Here is a 23,227-nt window from a genome sequence, read left to right as displayed (position 1 = left end):
GGGGGACGAGGAGTGCGCAGGACTTTGCGTTGGAGTTTAGGACCCTAGCTGCTGGTGCTGGGTGGAATGACAGGACCCTGGCTGCTGGTGCTGGGTGGAATGACAGGACCCTGGCTGCTGGTGCTGGGTGGAATGACAGGACCCTGGCTGCTGGTGCTGGGTGGAATGACAGGACCCTGGCTGCTGGTGCGGGGTGGAATGACAGGACCCTGGCTGCTGGTGCTGGGTGGAATGACAGGACCCTGGCTGCTGGTGCTGGGTGGAATGACAGGACCCTGGCTGCTGGTGCTGGGTGGAATGACAGGGCCCTGGCTGCTGGTGCTGGGTGGAATGACAGGACCCTGGCTGCTGGTGCTGGGTGGAATGACAGGACCCTGGCTGCTGGTGCTGGGTGGTATGACAGGGCCCTGGCTGCTGGTGCTGGGTGGAATGACAGGACCCTGGCTGCTGGTGCTGGGTGGAATGACAGGACCCTGGCTGCTGGTGCTGGGTGGAATGACAGGGCCCTGGCTGCTGGTGCTGGGTGGAATGACAGGACCCTGGCTGCTGGTGCTGGGTGGAATGACAGGACCCTGGCTGCTGGTGCTGGGTGGAATGACAGGACCCTGGCTGCTGGTGCTGGGTGGAATGACAGGACCCTGGCTGCTGGTGCTGGGTGGAATGACAGGACCCTGGCTGCTGGTGCTGGGTGGAATGACAGGACCCTGGCTGCTGGTGCTGGGTGGAATGACAGGACCCTGGCTGCTGGTGCTGGGTGGAATGACAGGGCCCTGGCTGCTGGTGCTGGGTGGAATGACAGGGCCCTGGCTGCTGGTGCTGGGTGGAATGACAGGGCCCTGGCTGCTGGTGCTGGGTGGAATGACAGGGCCCTGGCTGCTCGTGCTGGTTGGAATGACAGGGCCCTGGCTGCTGGTGCTGGGTGGAATGACAGGGCCCTGATTGACCATTACCGTTGCAGTCTCCGGGAGGACGTCCGCCGGGAGCTAGCTTGTCGGGACACAACTCTCTCCCTTGATGAACTAATAGACATGTCGATTCGATTGGACAACCTGCTAGCTGCCCGCGGGCGTTCAGAAGGGGTCCTGTCAATTCCACCTTCCAGCCCTCCCGCTCCCACTCCAATGGAGTTGGGAGGAGCTGCATCTAGGGAGACCAGAGGAGGAGGCTCCTCCTGCGCCTATTGTGGACGGAGAGGACACACTTCGGACCGGTGCTGGAGGAGTTCCTCTGGGAGTCGAGTTGGCCGGCGGAACACTTCTCGGCCACCCCAGGTGAGCAAGCACCAAACTCACCCAGAGCTCCCTCTTGGTCACATGTTTTTGTTTATTTTTTCCCTTAGTTTTTTTCCCTCTCTTCAGCATAAGGCGCTAGTCGATTCAGGCGCAGCTGGGAGTTTTATGGATCGCGGACTCGCCCGTAAATTGGGTATTCCGTTAATGCAGATAGACCCACCTGTCCCCGTGCACTCCTTAGATAGCCGACCGTTAGGGTCAGGGCTGGTCAGGGAGGCCACGATTCCGCTGGACATGGTAACGCAGGGGGATCATAGGGAGAAGATCAGTTTCTACCTTATTGATTCACCTGGGTTTCCAGGGGTGTTGGGGGTTCCCTGGATGGCTATTCACAATCCCCTCATTTCCTGGAAACAGGGGGCTCTTCAGGGGTGGTCAGACGAGTGTTCGGGTAGGTGTATAGGAGTTTCCATATGTGCCACGACGGTGGAGAGTCGGTGGAGAGTCCAGACCAGGTTTCCACCGTGCGCATTCCCCCAGAATATGCCGATTTGGCTATTGCTTTTAGTAAGAAAAAAGCGACCAAATTACCACCCCATCGACGGTGGGATTGCGTGATAAACCTCCAGGAGAACGCTGCACTTCCCCGGAGTCACGTGTACCCACTGTCACAGGAGGAGACGTTGGCTATGGAGACATATGTCACGGAAGCTCTGAGACAGGGGTACATTCGGCCCTCCATGCGACCCGTCTCCTCAAGTTTCTTTTTTGTGAGGAAAAAGGAGGGAGGTCTGCGTCCGTGCATTGATAATTGAGGTCTCAATTCGATCACAGTGGGTTTTAGTTATCCGCTACCTCTCATCGCTACGGCGGTGGAATCATTCCACGGAGCGCATTTCTTCACAAAACTGGATCAAAGGAGCACGTATAATCTGGTGCGTATTCGGGGAGGAGACGAGTAGAAAACAGCGTTTAGTACCACATCAGGCCACTATGAGTACCTCGTCATGTCGTATGGGTTGAAAAATGCTCCAGCCGTCTTCCAATCCTTTGTAGATGAGATTCTCAGGGACTTGCACGGGCAGGGTGTGGTAGTCTATATTAATGACATCTTGATTTATTCTGCCACACGCGCCGCGCATGTCTCCCTGGTGCGCAAGGTTCTTGGGCGACTGCTGGAGCATGACCTATACGTCAAGGCTGAGAAATGTGTGTTCTCCAAACCAGCCGTTTCCTTCCTGGGTTATCGCATTTCCAGCTCAGGGGTGGTGATGGAGTGTGACCGCGTTAACGCCGTGCGTAATTGGCCGACTTCGACCACGGTAAAGGAGGTGCAGCGGTTTTTAGGGTTTGCCAATTACTACCGGAGGTTTATCCGGGGTTTTGGCCAAGTAGCGGTGCCCATTACCTCACTGCTGAGGGGGGGGCAGGTGCGTCTGCGGTGGTCGGCAGAGGCTGATGGAGCCTTAAACCAGTTGAAGGCGCTGTTCACTGAAGCTCCCGTGTTGGCGCATCCGGACCCTTCGTTAGCATTCATAGTGGAGGTGGATGCGTCCGAGGCTGGGGTTGGAGCCGTGCTGTCTCAGCGCTCGGGCACGCCACTGAAGCTCCGTCCTTGCGCTTTCTTTTCTAAGAAGCTGGGTCCTGCGGAGCGGAACTATGATGTGGGGGACCGGGAGTTACTAGCTATGGTAAAGGCCCTGAAGGTGTGGAGAAACTGGCTAGAGGGGGCTAAACACCCTTTCCTCATCTGGACTGACCACCGCAATCTGGAGTATATTCGAGCAGCGAGGAGACTGAATCCGCGTCAGGCTAGGTGGGCCAGATGCGCGTCAGGCTAGATGCTCTTTACACGCTTTAGATTTACGATCTCTTATAGACCAGGTTCTCCTTAACACTGAGGCCGACGCGCTGTGCCGTCTCTATGACACCGAGGACCGGTCCATCGAACCCACTCCCATCCTTCCAGCCTCTCGTCTGGTGGCCCCGGTGGTATGGGAGGTGGACGCGGACATCGAGCGGGCGTTGAGGGTTGAACCTACACAGTGTCCGACCGGTCGTAGGTACGTGCCGCTTGGTGTCCGTGATAAATTGATTCGGTGGGCTCACACACTACCGTCTTCGGGTCATCCGGGGATTGATAGGACAGTGCGGGGTTTTAGGGGGAAATACTGGTGGCCCACCTTAGCTAAGGATGTGAAGCTCTATGTCTCTTCCTGTTCGGTATGTGCTCAGAGTAAGGCTCCTAGGAAGGCGTTTATGGAGCGTCTGGGGATCTCGGTCAGCCTTACCTCTGGTTATCATCCCGAAAGTAATGGGCAGGTGGAGAGAGTGGGCAGAGTTGGCTCAGAACTCACTTCGTTATTCATCCACGAATATGTCGCCACACCACTTCCAGCAGCATCTGGTCTCCCATCCAGGGACTGACCAGGACCAACCCTGCTTAGCTTCAAAAGCAAGCCAGCAGTGGTATGCAGGGTGGTATTTCTGAAGGCACTATATAGTTTCTTAAAACAATGTGAATCTAAATGTTCCCATCCCATTCCTCTGGGAAGACATTACCAGTATTGTTATTATTTTGTTGTACAGTACATTGTTTAAAACTACTCCACGATCATATTTGACAGTGTTTTTTTGTCTGTCAGATGATTTGATGGAATCTTTGTTTAGTCTTTTCTTGAGAAACGGGTTTGGATGCCTCCATTCTGTTATACAAGGATGAATGTGACTTCAATATGGATGTGCTGTATGTGAATGTGACAATGCACATTGCAATAAACTTTTACTTAACAAATTGTGTGTCTGGATTTTCCTACACTACTAGGCACTATAATGGATTGATGGACTCTATAATAAGCTAACTCTGAAGTAAATGAACTCTTCTGACTTCTTGCTCCAAATTTACTACTTAATCTATGCTGTCTCATATACAAATGTGTCACACAATGAAAGTAACCTTGTACGCTGGTGAGATGACATGGCCTCTATAGGTAATGTAGGAAAAGCCTGTATTAGTCTGGGGAACCCAGAATCAATTCATGCATGATTGCTGGCCTGCGATCGACTACGTTTGACAAACCTCCTTCCCAGAGACAACACCACAGTTTCAAAAGTGGTGTGGGAAAAATGTATTTTCTGTGGCCTGGAGTTTTTCCTGATCTCATGTCCTGGTCAGGTAAAACTCTGTGTCCTATTCGTATTTCTTCCTCACTGGTCCGACCAGGCCTGTTGTTCAAAATCTACTGTCCCCAACAGAATTTCAACTGGCCCGACGTGGTGTCGTATATAAATGCATTGGGGTCATTGCAGGGCCTGTAGATTGGCATGCTTTCTCTCTATATTCAGCTATTAATAGGTTATATTTGGTTATTATGATGTGTATTAAAAGGCTGTGTAATTTAATTTAATAGTGATGTTGGCAGGGCCTATAGATTGGCATGGTTTCTCTCTAATATTCAGCTATTATAAGGCTACATTATGATATATATTATAAAGGCTGTTTAATATAACAATGTAAATCTTGACTCTATTCTTTAGAATTGAATTGTATTAATTACATTCATTTAGTTTCTAAAGTATGTTTTGTTTGTTAAGATGCTTTTTACATGTCAACATGGAATGCTGACCAGGTCCTAGCACCATCTCTGCTGCTTCTCTTGTTTATTACTTGTATTGATAAGAAGAAACTCTGTGCAGGCCTTTTCATTGAAGTGTCTAAGGCTTTTGAACACTGTGGATCACTTGTTACTCATTCAGAGCCTTTGTAGCTGGATTGATAATGATTAAATGGACAGAACGCAATGTGTATTTACTGATGGTGTTAAATCAGGTTTTCGGGACACAACAAAGGGTGTCCCACAAGGATCAATTCTTGATCCGGTAATTTTCATTATTTACATGAAAAATATTGGTTTATCTTATAAATTTTTTACCTGTTATTGTATGCTGATGACACTGTTGTGTATGCTATTTCCCTCACGGTTGACCAGGCTCTTTCAGAGTGTTGGGTGACTTATTTTTCAGAGTAAATAATCCACGGACACTAGAGAATCTTTAACCAAGTTTATTCTTCCCAAAGGTTCTGTATAGCTGAAAACAGACAGCAAAAGATTTCAGACTTCACCGTTTATAGTTTATATGCATCCTACTTAAGACACTCCCCTTTCTCTCCAATCCTTACATTTTATGCCTCTACAGGAAGCTAATAAAGAGGGTAACAGGATTCCTAACATTTATTATTAAGAGAATCTGTCCTCACCTCCTGACCTCAACCCCTCTTTCATCTAATACACAGATGTCTATCTGTCTCCCCTGTATCAACCCATCACTCTCCTCTATCAAACACATTCCAAAGCCTTCTTCTTTCTTCTGGGAACCATTAACTTCTAACATAACCCAGTCTCTTTCATTTCCGATCATTCATTTAATATCTCAATGTTCAAAGGTTTAACCGATTCCAACAAAAGGTACAGTCTGCATTTGTTGCTTTCCAGAAAATCTTTGTTGAACTGAAATTGGCACTTAATGCAGATAAAATCAAGTGTACAGTATATTGTTTTCCAAAACTCTTGAAAATGTCTGATGATTTAGTCATTTGGACCTTGGATGGTGCCCACATTGACTGTGTCCCAGCTGATTGATATCTGGGCATCTGGATCAACAAAAAGCATACAGAGATCATAGATCCATGTGAATGGCATCCAAGTTCTCCTCTGAGGACAGGTTTCAGATACTGTAGCTACCAAACATGGATATTACTGTGACATACATCTCAGTAGTCATTCATCTGGGTACTGTAACAGTGAGACATTTTGTCCTCTTGACAGAGGAAGGGAGGACTGGACCCGACAAGATTCTTTGTGTTTTGGGCCATTTGCCACGTGGCCGCAGGTGACATAGAGCACACATTTGATTGCAGGGCCTACGACATCTTAAACTAAGATATAGGGTTCACCAAAGGTCAATCAATCACATTTAGAAAGCCCTTTTTACATCAACAGTTGTCTCAAAGTGATTTACAGATACCCAGCCTAAAACCCAAAAGAGCAAGAAATGCAGAGGCAGAAGCACAGTGGCTAGGAAAAACTCCCTAGAAGGCAGGAACCTAGGAAGAAACCTAGAGCGGAACCAGGCTCATGTGGCCAATAACGGCAGATACATTTTCAAGACGTTAAAACTTTCATACATAACCAGCAGGGAGAGATAAAAACAGCAATGGCTGTAGAGGACAAACACTTCAATGCTTCAAGATTCAATATCAGTTGGCTTTTCATAGTCAGGCAAGTGGAGTGGAGTGGATCACATTACCATACAGAGTCGTTCAACGACTCGTACGGGGGCCTGTGATTTATTGTTGAGCGCTGACATTAACGCTTCTATCTTTTTGCTCTGTTCCTCAGCCTGCTGCTTGTAGTCATCCAGCAGAGCCTTTTGATTCTGGGAATTGGCGTCCCTTTCCAATTGATTATTCTTCTTTATCTCCTCGATCTCTTGTCTTATTTGCTCAGCCTTCTCCTTATGGCCCTTCTCCAGGAGATCTTTCTGCTCCTGCATCCTGCGTTCCAGCGTCCTGTTGAACTCCTGCTGCTGTTGCTTCGTCTCCTCCTCCATCTTCTCTTTCATCTCCTTCAAGTACTTCTCCTGGCCCCTGCCAATGTTCTCAATGGTGCGCTCCATCTCTGCCTTTTGCTCATTCAATGCTGCCTTCTCCTGCTCCAGCTCAGCTGTTTTCATCTTCTCAGCTGGAAGAGCCAAGGAGAGAGAGAAATAAGTAGGAAAACTGGACAACTCATTTCTCATATAGATTCATACACATTAAAACCCTCTAGAGTCTATTGGCACAACGATGCTTCAATCTAAGTAACATAAATAAATAAAAAACATTTAAAAAAACAATTTAAAATCTGTCAGTTAAAGCTAGATGTATATTTGCATTGGGCTGTGTCTCAATCCACCACATCCATCTATGTCACCGTTCCTCATCAGAAGGTGGAAAGGGGCAGATCTACTGCCCTGTTTGTCAGACCAGGAAACATCCCGCAAATCATTCTTCTCATGTACGCTGACTTCGGTCACCAGTTGTACTGTGTTTCCTCCGACACATTGGTGCGGCTGGCTTCCGGGTTAAGAGAGCAGTGTCTCTTGCTTCTTGACACACTGTTGAGAAGGACGCATGGCTCTCGACTTTCGCCTCTCCCGAGTCCATATGGGAGTTGCAGCGATGGAACAGGATTGGATATCAATTGGATATCATGAAATTGGTGGGAAAAAGGAAAAACATTTAAATGTGATTTTAAACAAAAAAAAAGATAAATCATACAAATTGTAAATAGGATAATTTTGGACATAAAGTCAGTGTCACCCCAAAACAGATTTTTGTGAGACTTGTGGTCGTGACTGCATAACAACGTAAATGAAGGATAGGTTTGTTTCAATCCTGCCGACAGCTGGCAGCAATCAGTTAATAATCAATTCAGAGTGCAGCTGCATGAGACCCGGTCGTAGTGGTAATTTGGGTTGACTTTGGATATCCCTATGGTGACAGTTAGTTGAGCACCAGATTGTTATACCTTCAGAAAGTATTCACCTTCTTTTCACTCTGTAAATTAGGTTAGTATTGTGGAGTAATGTGTTGTTGATCCATCCTCAGTTTTCTCCTATCACAGCCATTAAACTCTGTAACTGTTTTAAAGTCAGCATTAGCCTCATGTTGAAATCCCTGAGCAGTTTCCTTGCTCTCCGGCAACTGAGTTAGGAAGGACGCCTGTATCGTTGTAAAGACTGGCTGAATTGATACAACATCCAAAGTGTAATTAATAACTTTACCATGGTCAAACGGATATTCCATATCTGCATTTATTATTTTTATTATCTACCAACAGGTGTCGTTCTTTGCGAGGCATTGGAAAACCTCCCTGGTCTTTGTGGTTGAATCTGTGTTGGAAATTCACTGCTCGACTGAGGGACCTTACAGATAATTGTATGTGTGGGGTACAGAGATGAGGTAATCATTCACAAATCAAGTTAAAACACTATTATTTAGGCTTGCCATAACAAAAGGGTTGAATACTTACTGACTCAAGACATTTCAGCTTGTAATGTTTAATTAATTCGTAACCCATGTTAAAACCATAATTCAACTTTGACCTTGTGGGATATTGTGACAAAACATCTGAATTTAAAACATTTTAAAATGAGGCTGTAGCAAAACAAAATGTAGAAAAAAGAAAAAAGGAGTGTGAATACTTTCTGAAGGCTCTGTAAATAAAATATGGTTTGCTTTGATTTGAATTCTCCTTTCAAAATAGTAGATACTAACTAAATGCTTATTTGTCCAATCTGCCATTTGTATGTTCTAGTCGGCCACCAATAATACAATCCAATTTGGATATATTTGGTTATTTTTTAATCCATAATACTTAGAAGTTGTCATTTTGGGCAGGGCCTGGTATTAGGGTGGGGGGCCACCGGTCTTGTTTGCATCTTCTGAACATTAACCTACCACAGTAGATTTATATTTTATAATTGGAAGTAAAAAAAAGATTGAGGTGTGGATTACCTTGGATTTTTTTCTCATTTTCCGTCAGTTGTTTGTCAGCTTGCAGGACGGCGCTGGACTCTGCACTCTTGTCCTTCAGGAACTGCTCCAGAACCTCCTCAGCCTGCAGAAAACAGGCCTTATAGGTTGTTGTATTGATTTTGATTCAAACCGTAACCAGCTGACTGAAATTAGTTGAAATGTTGGTCATCATTACTGACTAATGATGGATGGTTTTTGATTCTCTAATACACTACGTTGTTGATGTTGTTTGGTTTCTAGCTCTTACCCTGACTCCTTTGTTGGGCTCGGCCCGGTACTGTGCCACTATGTTGTCATGGTGATTGCAGTAAAGCTCATAGCCTCCTGGTGTGGCGTACGTCCCCTCCTTCATCCCCTGATCCATCTGAGCAGACAGATTCTCCAGAAGGGCCTTGCACTTCTTCTCTGAGGCATCCTTGTTCTGCTTGAAAAGGTCGGCGGTGTGGTTGCTAATGGCCTCCTGAAAGATTCATTGGGAATGTTCAGATGCAGGTGTGTAGAATATGATAAAAGATCAGACAATTATAGAAAGACAGTTCTAGAAAAGGTTTATTACAGCATGCTAACATTGGAGAAGACAGTATAAACCACATGAGAAACACAGCAGCTGTAAGTCAACCTCGATAAAATAACACGTTGTAGATCAGAATGTTCTCTAAGAAGCAACATTTTATAGTATACAAGGTCAGGTTGACCTTCAGCTGATACTAGCTTCAGACAATCTAGTACATGTGAACCTTGGGACGACCTGATACTAGCGGTATAAGCTGATACTAGCTTCAGACATGTGGAACTTGAGATGACCTGATACTAGCTTCAGCCATGTGAACCCCGGTATGAGCCGGTATGAGCTGATACTAGCTTCAGTACATGAACCCTGGTATGAGCTGACATTAGCTTCAGACATGTGAACCCTGGTATGAACTGATGCTAGCTTCAGACATGTGAACCCTAGTATGAGCTGACACTAGCTTCAGACATGTGAACCCTAGTATGAACTGATTCTAGCTTCAGACATGTAAACTCTGGTATGAACTGACACAAGCTTCAGACATGTGGATCCCGAAATGCCATGTTACTATAGTGAGTAATTGTTACATATTGGCTCCATATCTACATTAGGCTTTTATTCAATATAGTGTAATTTTTAATCCAAGTTTAAAAATCTAATTTGAGCAATGATTTTCACAGTAGTGTTATTTTGTCTTCAGAAGTTAATTGATTGAGGAATTGCACTGCTTGGTCATATTCCACCTGGTGTCCTTGGGTCCTACTGGTGTTACTGTTACAGGTGATTATCATTTTGTTGCATAGGCGAATCAATAATTTTTCTATTGAATGGCCTTGATGATGATAAAAATGCATTACCACAAGAGCTTTCAAGAACTCCCCATTGTCGTCTTTGAATGATCGCTTCATGAACGCCTTTGTGGCCTGGGTCTCTGATCGAAGGTGGTTCTCTGACAGCTGATTGATATCCACTGGGAATAAGGCCTTCACATCCTCCATTCCCTTCTGGTACACAGCCAGGCCCTCATCCACAGCAGCCTGGTTCTCAATTTTAGCCATGGCCATCACAGCATTCTCCAGACAGGGCACATTGCCTTTGGCAATGGTCTCCACATAGGTGGTGACCAGGTGGCCCAGCACTGCAATGATACAGATGGGAGGACAAATATGAATGTTTGAATTTAGTGGCACAGTACAATTCATAATCAATATATGCATCCATTTTCACATACTGTCCTGTAGGTGGATGTCTGACTCACTCTCTCCAGTCAATGTGTGTCCCCCTATAACAGTCTTCATACGGCTCTCCTGGAAAATAAAGCGGCAGAAAGTATCTGAGACCTCTCTGAAGCTTCCAGAAAGCTCAGCCTCGTCCATGGAGTCCAGTCGGTGCATGTTGTCAGGAGTTGTAGGGGAGGGGAACACAAAACACTTGCGTGAGGGGAAGAAGTTCCGGATGCACTCTCGCGGGAGATTGTAGTCATTCATTTTTTTACCATAACCTGAAAGATAACATTGACATTACTGGATTTTATAGTACATGCAGATCTTGGGTACGTCTCAATAATATGTCCTTTCTCCTCTAACCTATCAGAGCTCTTCCAGCATGAACAGGCATGGTGTCAACCCAATCAAAGGATCAGAGAATGAATCTAGTACTGAAAGCATAAGCTACAGCTAGCTAGCACTACAGTGTATGAAGTTTGGTGATTAATTGACTCAAATAGAAAGACAATAGTTTAACAGATTTTAACAAATGTATTTCTTTAAAAATGAAGGAGAAGCGATAGAGAGAGTATATATTTCGTTGTATTTTTTCCACTTTTACTTAGCTAGTGAATGCAGCTAGCATACTCAAACAACTGGCTAAAACAGCGAGGGATGCTATGTTACCCAGCTGAATGTCTATCCAACACTGGAACGTTGACTATGACGTTAGCTAATATGGCGATAATGATGTAGACTGTTTGTAGTAGTTAGCGGTCATGATATGAAGGTTTGACTTTGATTTTTGTTTTGCCTGGTCACAGACAGCTGATGTGTTGTGCACTGAAGTCTACAAACAAAGGGAAAAGGTGAGAGGAGGAGAGCGTGAAGAGGTGAGAAGGAATTATGTATATTTATAATGAGCAAAATGATCATGCTGTTTGTATGTAGCTGCTATGAGAGTGAACAGTGTTTGCGTGTGATCAGGGGTGTATTAATTCCACCGATTCTGTTGAAAAACATTTCTTAAGCTTTCTGCCAATATGAGATATGTCTCCTGGGAAATGTTCTTGTTACTTACAACCTCATGCTAATCGCATTAGCCTACGTTAGCTCAACCGTCCCATGGAAGGGACACCGATCCAGAAGAAGATTTATTAAACTGGGTGAATGGAATATGAATGACAGTCACCCAATATGCTGTAATAGAAATAAGGTCACGCTCACGAGAAAAAAAAGAATCGTCCCTCCCTCGTCTTAAACGTCATCGATCGACGCTATTTCATTCATCTGCTTGCTCTTATATTTAGCCTCACATAACATAAGCATTACTAGGCTACTATTATTTGAAGTGTTTTCCCATGCTCTTTTCAGGACAACCAGGGCTACAAGGAGAACAGAACAATTTGACATAAACAATTGCATTCGTGAGTTTAATTTCCAAATTAATAAAAAAAATAAATGAATAAATAATTTTAAAAAATACGGTCCGCCTTAACAGAAACCTGATCAAACATGAATTCATAAAAATGCTGTAAGTCCAGGAATTGTTTGTTCAGTGGGAAATTAATATCTACTCAGTGATAACTGTGTGGAGTTTGGAGTTTGGAGTTTGTGACAGCAACTATGTGATCTTATCGTATTATAGACACTATGACCGGGGATTTCCTATGATCTTCTATGTAGAAGAACCCCTTACAGTATTATAGACACGATGTCCTGGGATGTGCTATGATTTTCTACGTAGAAGCACTCCTTACCTTCTAACGACTCTTGTGAAGCTTACATGTGTGTGTTTGTGAGTGTCTCAGCTTTTCATATTAGGGTCATAATAATCTGCAGTTCAAACTGTTCGGACTTTACAGACGTTTTTTTGTGAGAATAACTGTTTTTCGGATCTGCCCTTGTCACACAGACTCTAGCTCAGCCCCCATTAATCACACAGGTTAATGGTTGGTATCGGCGGATACAGAAGGAAAAGATGAATACGATGCAAAAAAATACGGATGTTTAAAATGGGCTGTAGGTAATAAATCACACCGGTGTGATTGTGGGACTCTACCCGGCTCCTGTGTGCTCTGTTGCCAGTTAGGATGAGGCTACCCAAAGAGAGAGGGCGGCCAGATTCGGCTGCCTGTGTCTGCCTCGGTCAAGCACCGTTTACCTCTCTTCTCAGACATGTTGATGAACGGTCCGGTCCCACCCCAGTAAACCGTTCCTACCTGAACTTTTGAGACTGGCCTAGCTAAACAAGCACTGCATATAACTAGCTATTCCTACCTGCCCACGGTGGAGTTGCTGGGGTAGCTCGCTTGTTAAGAATACGTAGCTTAAATTTGCTTGGTTATTCTAAATAGTCAAAGATGCTAGCTAGCCTACCTTGCCATAGCCCCTTTTGCTTCACGCAGGTTATACAGTTTCATGGAAACACTACGTATGTTGGAAGCTTGTCTATGTTTATTACTGTTCCCCCCTTTGAGCCCCCAAATGAGCTGTCTGTCCCATTCCCAGATATGTTACAAGGTATTTTGTCAGTATCTATGACTGGTCAGTAGGGTAACCTCCATGACAAGGCTTTTTCATTAGGTGAATTTTTAAAGCATGCGTTCCAGCGCTGGGTGCCAGCCGGTTGCCAGAACGCATCGTACCACCTAAACCGAGTGAGGCTTGTCACTGATCGCCGGAGCCGGTGTACCCAGAGCTCACCAGGATTTTGCAAACCTTGGCACTTGAACACAGGTTTTTCAGCTGAGTTCCACAGTGTTCACAGGTGTCAAGAGTGTTGTCTCCAACATATGAGTTAGATGAAAAGTATCCATCTCCACGTTCAGACAAACAGTTGTCAAGAGTGGTGGAAGAATCTCTCCCAGTCCCAGGATTTCATTGGCCTTGTCTGGCGTGATTGTAAATCCTTCAACCGAAGTCACGAGAGTGTGAATCTCCATAGTCTGTTGTACTCCTTCAGGGAACAGTAGTTATAGTCATAACATTACACTTTGCATCATACCGTGGTATATTGTCTGATATACACACAGCTGGAATGCTGTTTGAGCCAATCAGCATCTAGGTCTCAAACTACCTGGTTTATATTAATCAATATCACCTTTCTTGAGTTGAAGGGAATTCTCCAGATACTGGTCTGGAGTGATTACTCTGCCGTCTATCTCGAGCTGTAGAGTAAAATCTCTGACGGTCCACACAAAATTAGGAAAGAACTGCGCAAACTGTGAGCCCTCTCCTTCCTCCTCATCGACAGTGGAAGACTTCACCTTGATCATCTCTGTCAGCTCGTTCACATATCTGTAGGACCGGTTGAGGATTGATACAGCATTTCCCAAAGCTCATGTCAATGTCATGCACTTTTTGTGTACAGGGAAATTACAGGGAAATTACAGGGAAATTACAGGGAAATTACAAACAAACAAACAAAACAAGTAATTTTCAGTTTAGATTTCAATTGACACAGTAACGTCATTTGTTTGAAAGTCACAGACTTTGCTTTTCGTCCACACCAGCTCTTCATGTTCACTGAAGCTAAGTATCAATCCCGGAACCGGCATCCTGAGATTTCTCAAGCCCTTTACAGTTCCCAGAGAAATAAATTACTACGTAGCACTGATAAACACGACATATGCAACTTGCATAAAGTATATTTAATTAAACATATTTAGTTGGCGCAATATGACCATTTAAATGCTCTACCATATCACTGATTAGGTCTAGCCTACAATTAAATCATGTTAAAAATGTACATACAAATTCATGAAAATGACCATCACAATTAGCTAGGCTTTCACTAATATGGCTGAGATTACTGTCAAAAGCCTAACAAACAAGCAAACTATCATATCAAATACCACAACAGATTATGTCCACAAGAATTTAGCCACATTTTGACCCAAAAGGATACTGAAGCTTCTCCACAGCATCATTGTCGATGGTCCCTCGACTGTTGTAGACCAGAGTACTGCTTAACAGAATGGCCAGCGAGAAGATCCAGGCATCATTCTTAGAATCCCCCTGAAACAAGTATCACAACATGTATCGGATCTCTGACGACGTAATCATCTTGTTTAAATGATGAGGGTGCAGATACAGTATGTGTTCACTGTGCTTTGTTGGTAAATGAAGGAATGTGAATATGTAATGTGGATTGTAAAGAGATTGAACTTTGACCCCCCACCTTCTCCACGTCCCCCAGTCCCTCTGTATCCAGCAGCACCAGGGTGTGGTCTGTTTTTTCAGGATGAGGGACACACCACATCCAGATGCCCTTAGTCTTGGACTGGATGGTGGCTCCAAGGGCAAAACCTAAATCAACAGAGATTGTTGAGGACATTTACAGTATAAATATTAAATCAGCCTATAACACTGTTACAGAGCTGGATCAGAGCTACTGCAGAACAGAACTAGCTAGTTACTAGCTACGCCTTAGACCAGAGTTAGTTAGTATGGACCAGAACTAGCTAACAACTAGCTATGCCTTAGACCAGAGTTAGTTAGTATGGACCAGAACTAGCTAACTACTAGCTACGCCTTAGACCAGAGTTAGTTAGTATGGACCAGAATTACTGCAGACCAGAACTAGCTATTTACTAGCTACGCCTTAGACCAGAGTTAGTTAGTGCGGACCAGAGCTACTGCAGACCAGAACTAGTTAGTTACTAACTACGCCTTAGACCAGAGTTAGTTAGTATGGACCAGAACTAGTTAGTTACTAACTACGCCTTAGACCAGAGTTAGTTAGTATGGACCAGAACTACTGCAGACCAGAACTAGCTAACTACCAACCCCCTTACATTTTTAATTACTATGTAGTTACAATGTAACAACCTTTGCAGACAACAGACTAACCAGCAAAAATGTGGAGACAGGAGAACATTTTTCTGTTTGACTTCTCTTTAAAAAGGGTTTTAAAGTTGAGAAAGTAACTTCGGAAGCCAGCAGATTTCATTATTTACCAACAACAGCTTCAAATTCCAATAAAAAAAGATCATGTTTTAAATTCACGTTCCTATCATGAATCTAGCAGATATGTTTGGGGTTCAGAGTGAGGTATTTATTTTGTTTAATTAAGGGAGATGGAGATCAGGATTGTAACCATGGTGATTTTGTTTATTTATTTTTCTTTCTCAAAGGAAAGGGAAAGATCATTTTTAGATCTGTAAGGAAATTATTTTCATGACTTATATATATATGAAAATAAAGTATAGTGTATATATATATACACTATACTTTATTTTGTACTTCATATACAGTATATCACAAAAGTGAGTACACCCTCACATTTCTTTACATATTTGAGTATATCTTTTCATGTGACAACACTGAAGAAATGACACTTCGCTACAATGTAAAGTAGTGAGTGTACAGCTTGTATAACAGTGTCAATGAACTCACTTTTGTTGCCAGCGGTTTAGACATGAATGGCTGCGTGTTGAGTTATTTTCAGGGGACAGCAAATTGACACTGTCATACAAGCTGTACACTCACTACTTTACATTGTAGCAAAGTGTCATTTCTTCAGTGTTGTCACATGAAAAGATATACTCAAATATTTACAGAAACGTGAGGGGTGTACTCACTTTTGTGATGTACTGTAGCTTATTTACTATATGTATTTTGTTTTTGGTAAATTGTCTGCTTTTTGTGCTATGGATTTAGTTTTCATAGGCCTGTGTAACAAGAAATGTCAATGTTATACAATTCCAAAGTAGTTATTGTCTATTATTTCAAATTAGTTCACTGTGTCATTGTTGTTACTTTGCAGAGGCCACTAAACTCTCATGGCCATTGGAGAGGACCACTAAACTCTCATGGCCATTGAAGAGAACACTAAACTCTCATGGCCATTGGAGAGGCGACTAAACTCTCATGGCCATTGGAGAGGACCACTAAACTCTCATGGCCATTGGAGAGGCCACTAAACTCTCATGGCCATTGGAGAGAACACTAAACTCTCATGGCCATTTGAGAGGACCACTAAACTCTCATGGCCATTGGAGAGGACCACTAAACTCTCATGGCATTTGGAGAGGCCACTAAACTCTCATGGCCATTGGAGAGGCCACTAAACTCTCATGGCCATTGGAGAGGCCACTAAACTCCCATGGCATTTGGAGAGGCTACTAAACTCTCATGGCCATTGGAGAGGACCACTAAACTCTCATGGCCATTGGAGAGGACCACTAAACTCTCATGGCAAATGGAGAGAACCACTAAACTCTCATGGCCATTGGAGAGGCCACTAAACTCTCATGGCCATTGGAAAGGCCACTAAACTGTCATGGCCATTGGAGAGGCAACTAAACTCTCATGGCCATTGGAGAGGCCACTAAACTCTCATGGCCATTTGAGAGGACCACTAAACTCTCATGGCCATTGGAGAGGACCACTAAACTTTCATGGAATTTGGAGAGGCCACTAAACTCTCATGGCCATTGGAGAGGCCACTCAACTCTCATGGCCATTGGAGAGTCCACTAAACTCTCATGGTCATTGGAGAGGCTACTAAACTCTCATGGCCATTTGAGAGGACCACTAAACTCTCATGGCCATTGAAGAGGCAACTAAACTCTCATGGCCATTGGAGAGGCCACTAAACTCTCATGGCCATTGGAGAGGCCACTAAACTCTTATGGCCATTGGAGAGGCCACTAAACTCTCATGGTCATTGGAGAGGCTACTAAACTCTCATGGCCATTGGAGAGGACCACTAAACTCTCATGGCCATTTGAGAGGACCACTAAACTCTCATGGCCATTGGAGAGGACCACTAAACTCTCATGGCCATTGGAGAGGACCACTAAACTCTTATGGCCATTGGAGAGAACCACTAAACTCTCATGGCCATTGGAGAGGACAACTAAACTCTCATGGCCATTGGAGAGGACCACTAAACTCTCATGGCCATTGGAGAGGACAACTAAACTCTCATGGCCATTGGAGAGGACCACTAAACTCTCATGGCCATTGGAGAGGACCACTAAACTCTCATGGCCATTGGAGAGGACAACTAAACTCTCATGGCCATTGGAGAGGACAACTAAACTCTCATGGCCATTGAAGAGGACAACTAAACTCTCATGGCCATTGGAGAGAACCATTAAACTGTCATGGCCATTGGAGAGGACCACTAAACTCTCATGGCCATTGGAGAGGACCACTAAACTCTCATGGCCATTGGAGAGGACCACTAAACTCTCATGGCCATTGGAGAGGACCACTAAACTCTCATGGCCATTGGAGAGGACCACTAAACTCTCATGGTCATTGGAGAGGACCACTAAACTCTCATGGCCATTGGAGAGGACCACTAAACTCTCATGGCCATTGGAGAGGACCACTAAACTCTCATGGCCATTGGAGAGGACCACTAAACTCTCATGGCCATTGGAGAGGCCACTAAACTCTCATGGCCATTGGAGAGGACAACTAAACTCTCATGGCCATTGGAGAGAACCATTAAACTGTCATGGCCATTGGAGAGGACCACTAAACTCTCATGGCCATTGGAGAGAACCATTAAACTCTCATGGCCATTGGAGAGAACCACTAAACTCTCATGGCCATTGGAGAGGACCACTAAACTCTCATGGCCATTGGAGAGAACCATTAAACTCTCATGGCCATTGGAGAGAACCACTAAACTCTCATGGTCATTGGAGAGGCCACTAAACTCTCATGTTCATTGGAGAGGCCACTAAACTCTCATGGCCATTGGAGAGGACCACTAAACTCTCATGGCCATTGGAGAGGACCACTAAACTCTCATGGCCATTGGAGAGGACCACTAAACTCTCATGGCTATTGGAGAGGACCACTAAACACTCATGGCCATTGGAGAGGACACTAAACTGTCATGGCCATTGGAGAGGACCACTAAACTCTCATGGTCATTGGAGAGGAACACTAAACTCTCATGGTCATTGGAGAGGAACACTAAACTCTCATGGCCATTGGAGAGGACAACTAAACTCTCATGGCCATTGGAGAGGACCACTAAACTCTCATGGCCATTGGAGAGAACCATTAAACTGTCATGGCCATTGGAGAGGACCACTAAACTCTCATGGCCATTGGAGAGGACCATTAAACTCTCATGGCCATTGGAGAGAACCATTAAACTCTCATGGCCATTGGAGAGGACCACTAAACTCTCATGGCCATTGCTTATTTGTTTGCATTGTTTGTGCTTCACACCTTCTATGTGAGTCACTGTACAGATAAAATTCAGGCTTGGTGTTTTAACTTTACGGTAATGTTGTTTTGTAAATTTAGTCAACTGTAATTCTGTGTGTCTAACAACAATATATCCCTTTATTTTGATTCACTACAGAGTGGAGGATGCAGAGTATTTGGATGATGACATTTGGGAGCCACCCCTCCCCAACAAGCTGCTGTTTGTGGAATGGAAGGACACTAGGGAAGTTAACATGCTCACCACACAGCATAAGGCATTCAATAACAACCATGTCTCAAGGAGGGTGAAAAGGAAGAATGTCCCCATTCCTGTTTCTGTGGTGGACTGCAATGCCAGCGTTGGGGCGTGTCAACCTATCTGATGCTCTGATAGGCTACTACCAGGTCCTCCACAAGACCAGGAAGTGGTATATGACTTTTTTTTTTACCACTTTGTTTACATTGCTATATTAAATGCTTTCATTGTCCACAAGCAAATGGCCAAAACAAAAAGTCAAACCCCTCTCTCCCAGCTAGCCTTCCGATATCAGCTGGTGTGGGAAATGGCTGAATTGGGGGCCCATAGCAACCTCACAACCATCACAAGACCCCCTCCCCCCCCCTCCCCGCCAAAAGACAAAAAAAAATAACTGCAAGCATTTCACCAAATACAGACAGGAAAAAAGGGTGAAATGCCAGATCTTCTGTCCGAAATGTCAGTTCTCATTTTGTTTCCTGGCAGAGAGGGCCTCCTTCAAAGACCATCACGACATGCACAAGCTACGGTGAAAGTGAAATCTTATCATAACACTTGGGATGTAAAACAAACATGGACGCCATTTTGTAAATAGTTGTTTAGTTTAGCACTTTTTTTTTAGTGATGGACACATGTGTAACCAAGTATGTGTTTGATAAGACATGTTGATATATTCTTTAATGTACACTATATCTGTTGCTTTTAATTGTTTTTGTGAACAGTTAGTTTGTATGTGGGGCCAATACATTGGATATGCCTAGGCTAAACATGCAGGAACCTTTGGAGAGGCACTTTGGAGAGGTTGAAAAGCCATTTGGATATCCCCTGATACCACCACAACGTTTGAGAGAGAGGTTGGTGTTGTAGAAATGTAGTTTTAATAGTGAACAATATAGGCACATCCAGAGTGCAAAAGAAGTGCAAATACCACATTCAGACAATTTTGAAAGGTTGAAAGGGCACTTGAATGTACCCTGAATACCCCATAATCCCACCACAGTTTGAGTGAGGTTCTGCCCCTGAACACTGTTCCCTGGTATGCCATTGTTGTAAATAAGAATGTGTTGTTAATGTAACAGTATTGCTTCCGTTCCTCTCCTAGCCCCTACCTGGGCTTGACCCTCTGCACACCTAGACAACAGCCTCCCACCGAAGCATCGTTACCCATATTCTCAGAACGAGTGACATCAATGATTGAAACGCTATTAGCACGCACCCCGCTAACTTGCTATCCATTTCACATCAGTAACATTAACTGACTTCCCTTATTTAAAAAAAAAATATATATGGTTGAAATTGTGTTTTTATATTGAACAAACAGCATTTAGGGATTACAGATATATAATAGCACTGGAATTATCACATTTAGGGATTACAGATATATAATAGCACTGGAATTATCGCATTTATGGATTGCAGATATATAATAGCACTGGAATTATCACATTTAAGGATTACAGATATATAATAGCACTGGAATTATCACATTTACAGACATCTGCCACTTTGGAAACATCCCGTGACCACACCTGACACCATTTACTAAAACATCTGCCCATTTCTAGTTGTTAGGTCTATCAATCCCATTTTTTTTCTGATATTGTTCAGATGATGTGGACGCCTTCTGATGTGTTTCCAGCTCTGGGAATCAATCATTCACTTAAAGCTTGCCAATGAAAGATGACTTTCAAAATCCAAAATAAACCATTATTTTTGTGTGTGCTTGATCTTGTGTATTCTGAACTATGTAACTCCTGTCTATCTTCTGATAATTTCCTCATAATCTCCCAGATATCTTCTTTACAAATATACCAAGTTTTGGCATGTCAGAATCATCAAATTACATATGAATCGCTGTTACTTTTGCGTATGTCTAATTTGGTGGAAATCAACATTTTGCAGTTAAATCTAAGAGGTTACGCACAGATATTGTCTTCCTACAAATATTGTACGAGTTGCAAGAATCCCTGTCCTACTCTATTTCTACAGTTATTACTGTGTAGTTTCAGAGTAGTAGGAGAAACTTAATGTACAGTGTTACCAAAAAAGACTGAGGCACAGATGATGTCCAAACCTGTTTGTAAAGAAATATATATTTGTCTCTCACCACTTCTCTTCTGAGCCAGCTTGTTCATGAGGTAGGACTTTCCGGTGCGATACAGCCCGACCACTGACACAACAACGACTTTCTGTTTCAGTCCCATCAGGTAGTCCATGGCCTCTGGTTCTACGCAGAGCTCTCCGTCAGCGTTTTTAACGAGGCACATTGGGGAGTCCATGGTCAAGTGTCTTCACAAGATCGCTTAAAAGCAAGTTAATCATCATTAATACTTATTTAACCTCTATGATGCTATTCCTTATCATGTCAATAGCAAAATACAACACATTTTGTCATCATAAACCATTTAAATTCCAATAATGATCTGTAACAATAATAAATAGTAAATAGTTTGACAGCAACTAAAGACAAAATTCTAATGCAGGGATCTCCTGCTCCAGTCCAGTAGTGACTGGTTCTACAGGCTTGTATTGTAATCCAGCACTAACATGTCTGATTCAAAATATCAAGGTCCAGGTTTATACAGGTTTGTCAGTGCTATTGGTGTGTGTCATGAGAACATGAGAACAATTCTACAGCCAAATCAGTGTGGTGAATGCAGCTGATATAGAGAAACTCTGAAGATCACGAAGGAACGCCTGGGGGGAAAAAATATTATTAACCTCTTCATAAATCTACAACGATCAGAGTTGTTCAGTTTGGTATCTTTAGTACAAACAATAGGAAAGTGGTCGCTGAGATCACTTGTAAAGACACCACAGGCCAAGTATTTATGGGAGCCAATTTGTCAGGATTAGGTCAACCAGCGAAGAGTTTGAATACCTGTGGGTTTGGAAATCAGAAGTCAGATTGAAGTCAGGCTTGATACTCACATATACTCGTAGTTTCGCTGACAGTCAAGGATTCTCTGCAAAACAATTTGGTAAAATCACCAAACAGCAGGCTATTTAAAGGCTGCAGACACTGAAAGTGAAAGTGACCTCCTGGCTGGTGAAACTCATTCATTACCTAAGTACCACAAGAATGCAGTTTAACAGGAACTACCTCAGATTCACAGTTGTTTTTATTCACGGGTGCCAATGGAACTTTACAATGTACTAAAGTACAACTCCTTCTAACAACAAGGGCTTATCAAGAAAAACCTTTTAAAAGGACTAATTCGAGGCAAAAAGGAGTTGGAACACTCAACAACAAAGACAGAGATTAATTTCTTATTTGCTCAGTTTGAATCCATTGTTAGTGCCAAGAGAGGAGAGGTGAATCGTCTATAGGCCGAGTAAGACTAGATTGTTGACAGTAAAGAAAAATACCTTCTGTGGTTATATCCACGGGGCGGGAAGGTTTAGGGCCATGAAATGCGCTCTGGTTGGAGGGTGGATGGGTGGCGCTCTGGTTGGAGGGCGGATGGGTGGGGCTCTGGTTGGAGGGCGGATGGGTGGCGGTCTGGTTGGAGGGCGGATGGGTGGCGGTCTGGTTGGAGGGCGGATGGGTGGCGGTCTGGTTGGAGGGAGGATGGGTGGCGCTCTGGTTGGAGGGCGGATGGGTGGCGCTCTGGTTGGAGGGCGGATGTGTGGGGCTCTGGTTGGAGGGCGGATGGGTGGCGGTCTGGTTGGAGGGCGGATGGGCGGCACTCTGGTTGAATAAAGAGAAAATAATACATTAAAAATCCATAAATGAATCATCATTGTTGTGTAATTTATATCTATATGTTTTATCCTATTATTTTTATCCATCTGGCATTAGTGTTTAAGCCTAAACTTTCAGGCCTAATTTTACGCACACCAAATGGCCTACACGCAAATCCCCAAACCCTTTTGTGAATGATTGATACGAGTTAATTCTCATTAATACTTAAATATGAAATATTTGAGTTTTAAATATTAAATCCCCCAAATAAACCATAACTCACTCTTTCTTGTGCCGATTGCAAAATACAAGGCCTAGTGTTCACTATCAAGGTCTTAACATACTGGAGGCTTTCATTCCAACCAAGCACTAACACACTATTCAAATATTTCATGGACGAACGTACTTCCTTATTTCACCTCGTTTTTCACCAAAGCTAATTAAGAAATGCTAGAGGCCATGACTGAATACCCTGGCAGGTTCTGTTGTTTGTCCCTCCTGAGTCACCGTAGCATCATAGCCACTTCCTCAAAATAGTGACTCCCTCAAAATAATCAGTATTATTCTAAGGTGCATAA

At 43.7% G+C, this 23,227-nt stretch overlaps 1 protein-coding gene across 1 annotated transcript; it reads right to left on the bottom strand.

The window, feature by feature from the left end:
• Positions 1 to 5,280: 5,280 nt before the first annotated feature.
• On the bottom strand, positions 5,281 to 22,043 carry LOC110501949 (guanylate-binding protein 1). The gene is made up of 10 exons (XM_021579826.2): positions 21,896 to 22,043; positions 21,072 to 21,266; positions 14,711 to 14,838; positions 14,438 to 14,547; positions 13,631 to 13,827; positions 10,581 to 10,823; positions 10,180 to 10,460; positions 9,059 to 9,271; positions 8,791 to 8,893; positions 5,281 to 6,973 (listed from the first exon to the last, which is right to left on the bottom strand). The coding sequence occupies exons 2-10, from the start codon at positions 21,241 to 21,243 to the stop codon at positions 6,531 to 6,533; spliced, it is 1,890 nt and encodes a 629-aa protein (XP_021435501.2). The 5' UTR covers positions 21,244 to 21,266; positions 21,896 to 22,043; the 3' UTR covers positions 5,281 to 6,530.
• Positions 22,044 to 23,227: the final 1,184 nt, after the last annotated feature.

This window comes from Oncorhynchus mykiss, chromosome 22 (assembly GCF_013265735.2).
Source record: "Oncorhynchus mykiss isolate Arlee chromosome 22, USDA_OmykA_1.1, whole genome shotgun sequence".
Lineage (NCBI taxonomy): Eukaryota > Metazoa > Chordata > Actinopteri > Salmoniformes > Salmonidae > Oncorhynchus > Oncorhynchus mykiss.
The sequence above is the reverse complement of the archived record's forward strand: the minus strand, read 5'-3'. Positions and strand labels throughout refer to the sequence as shown.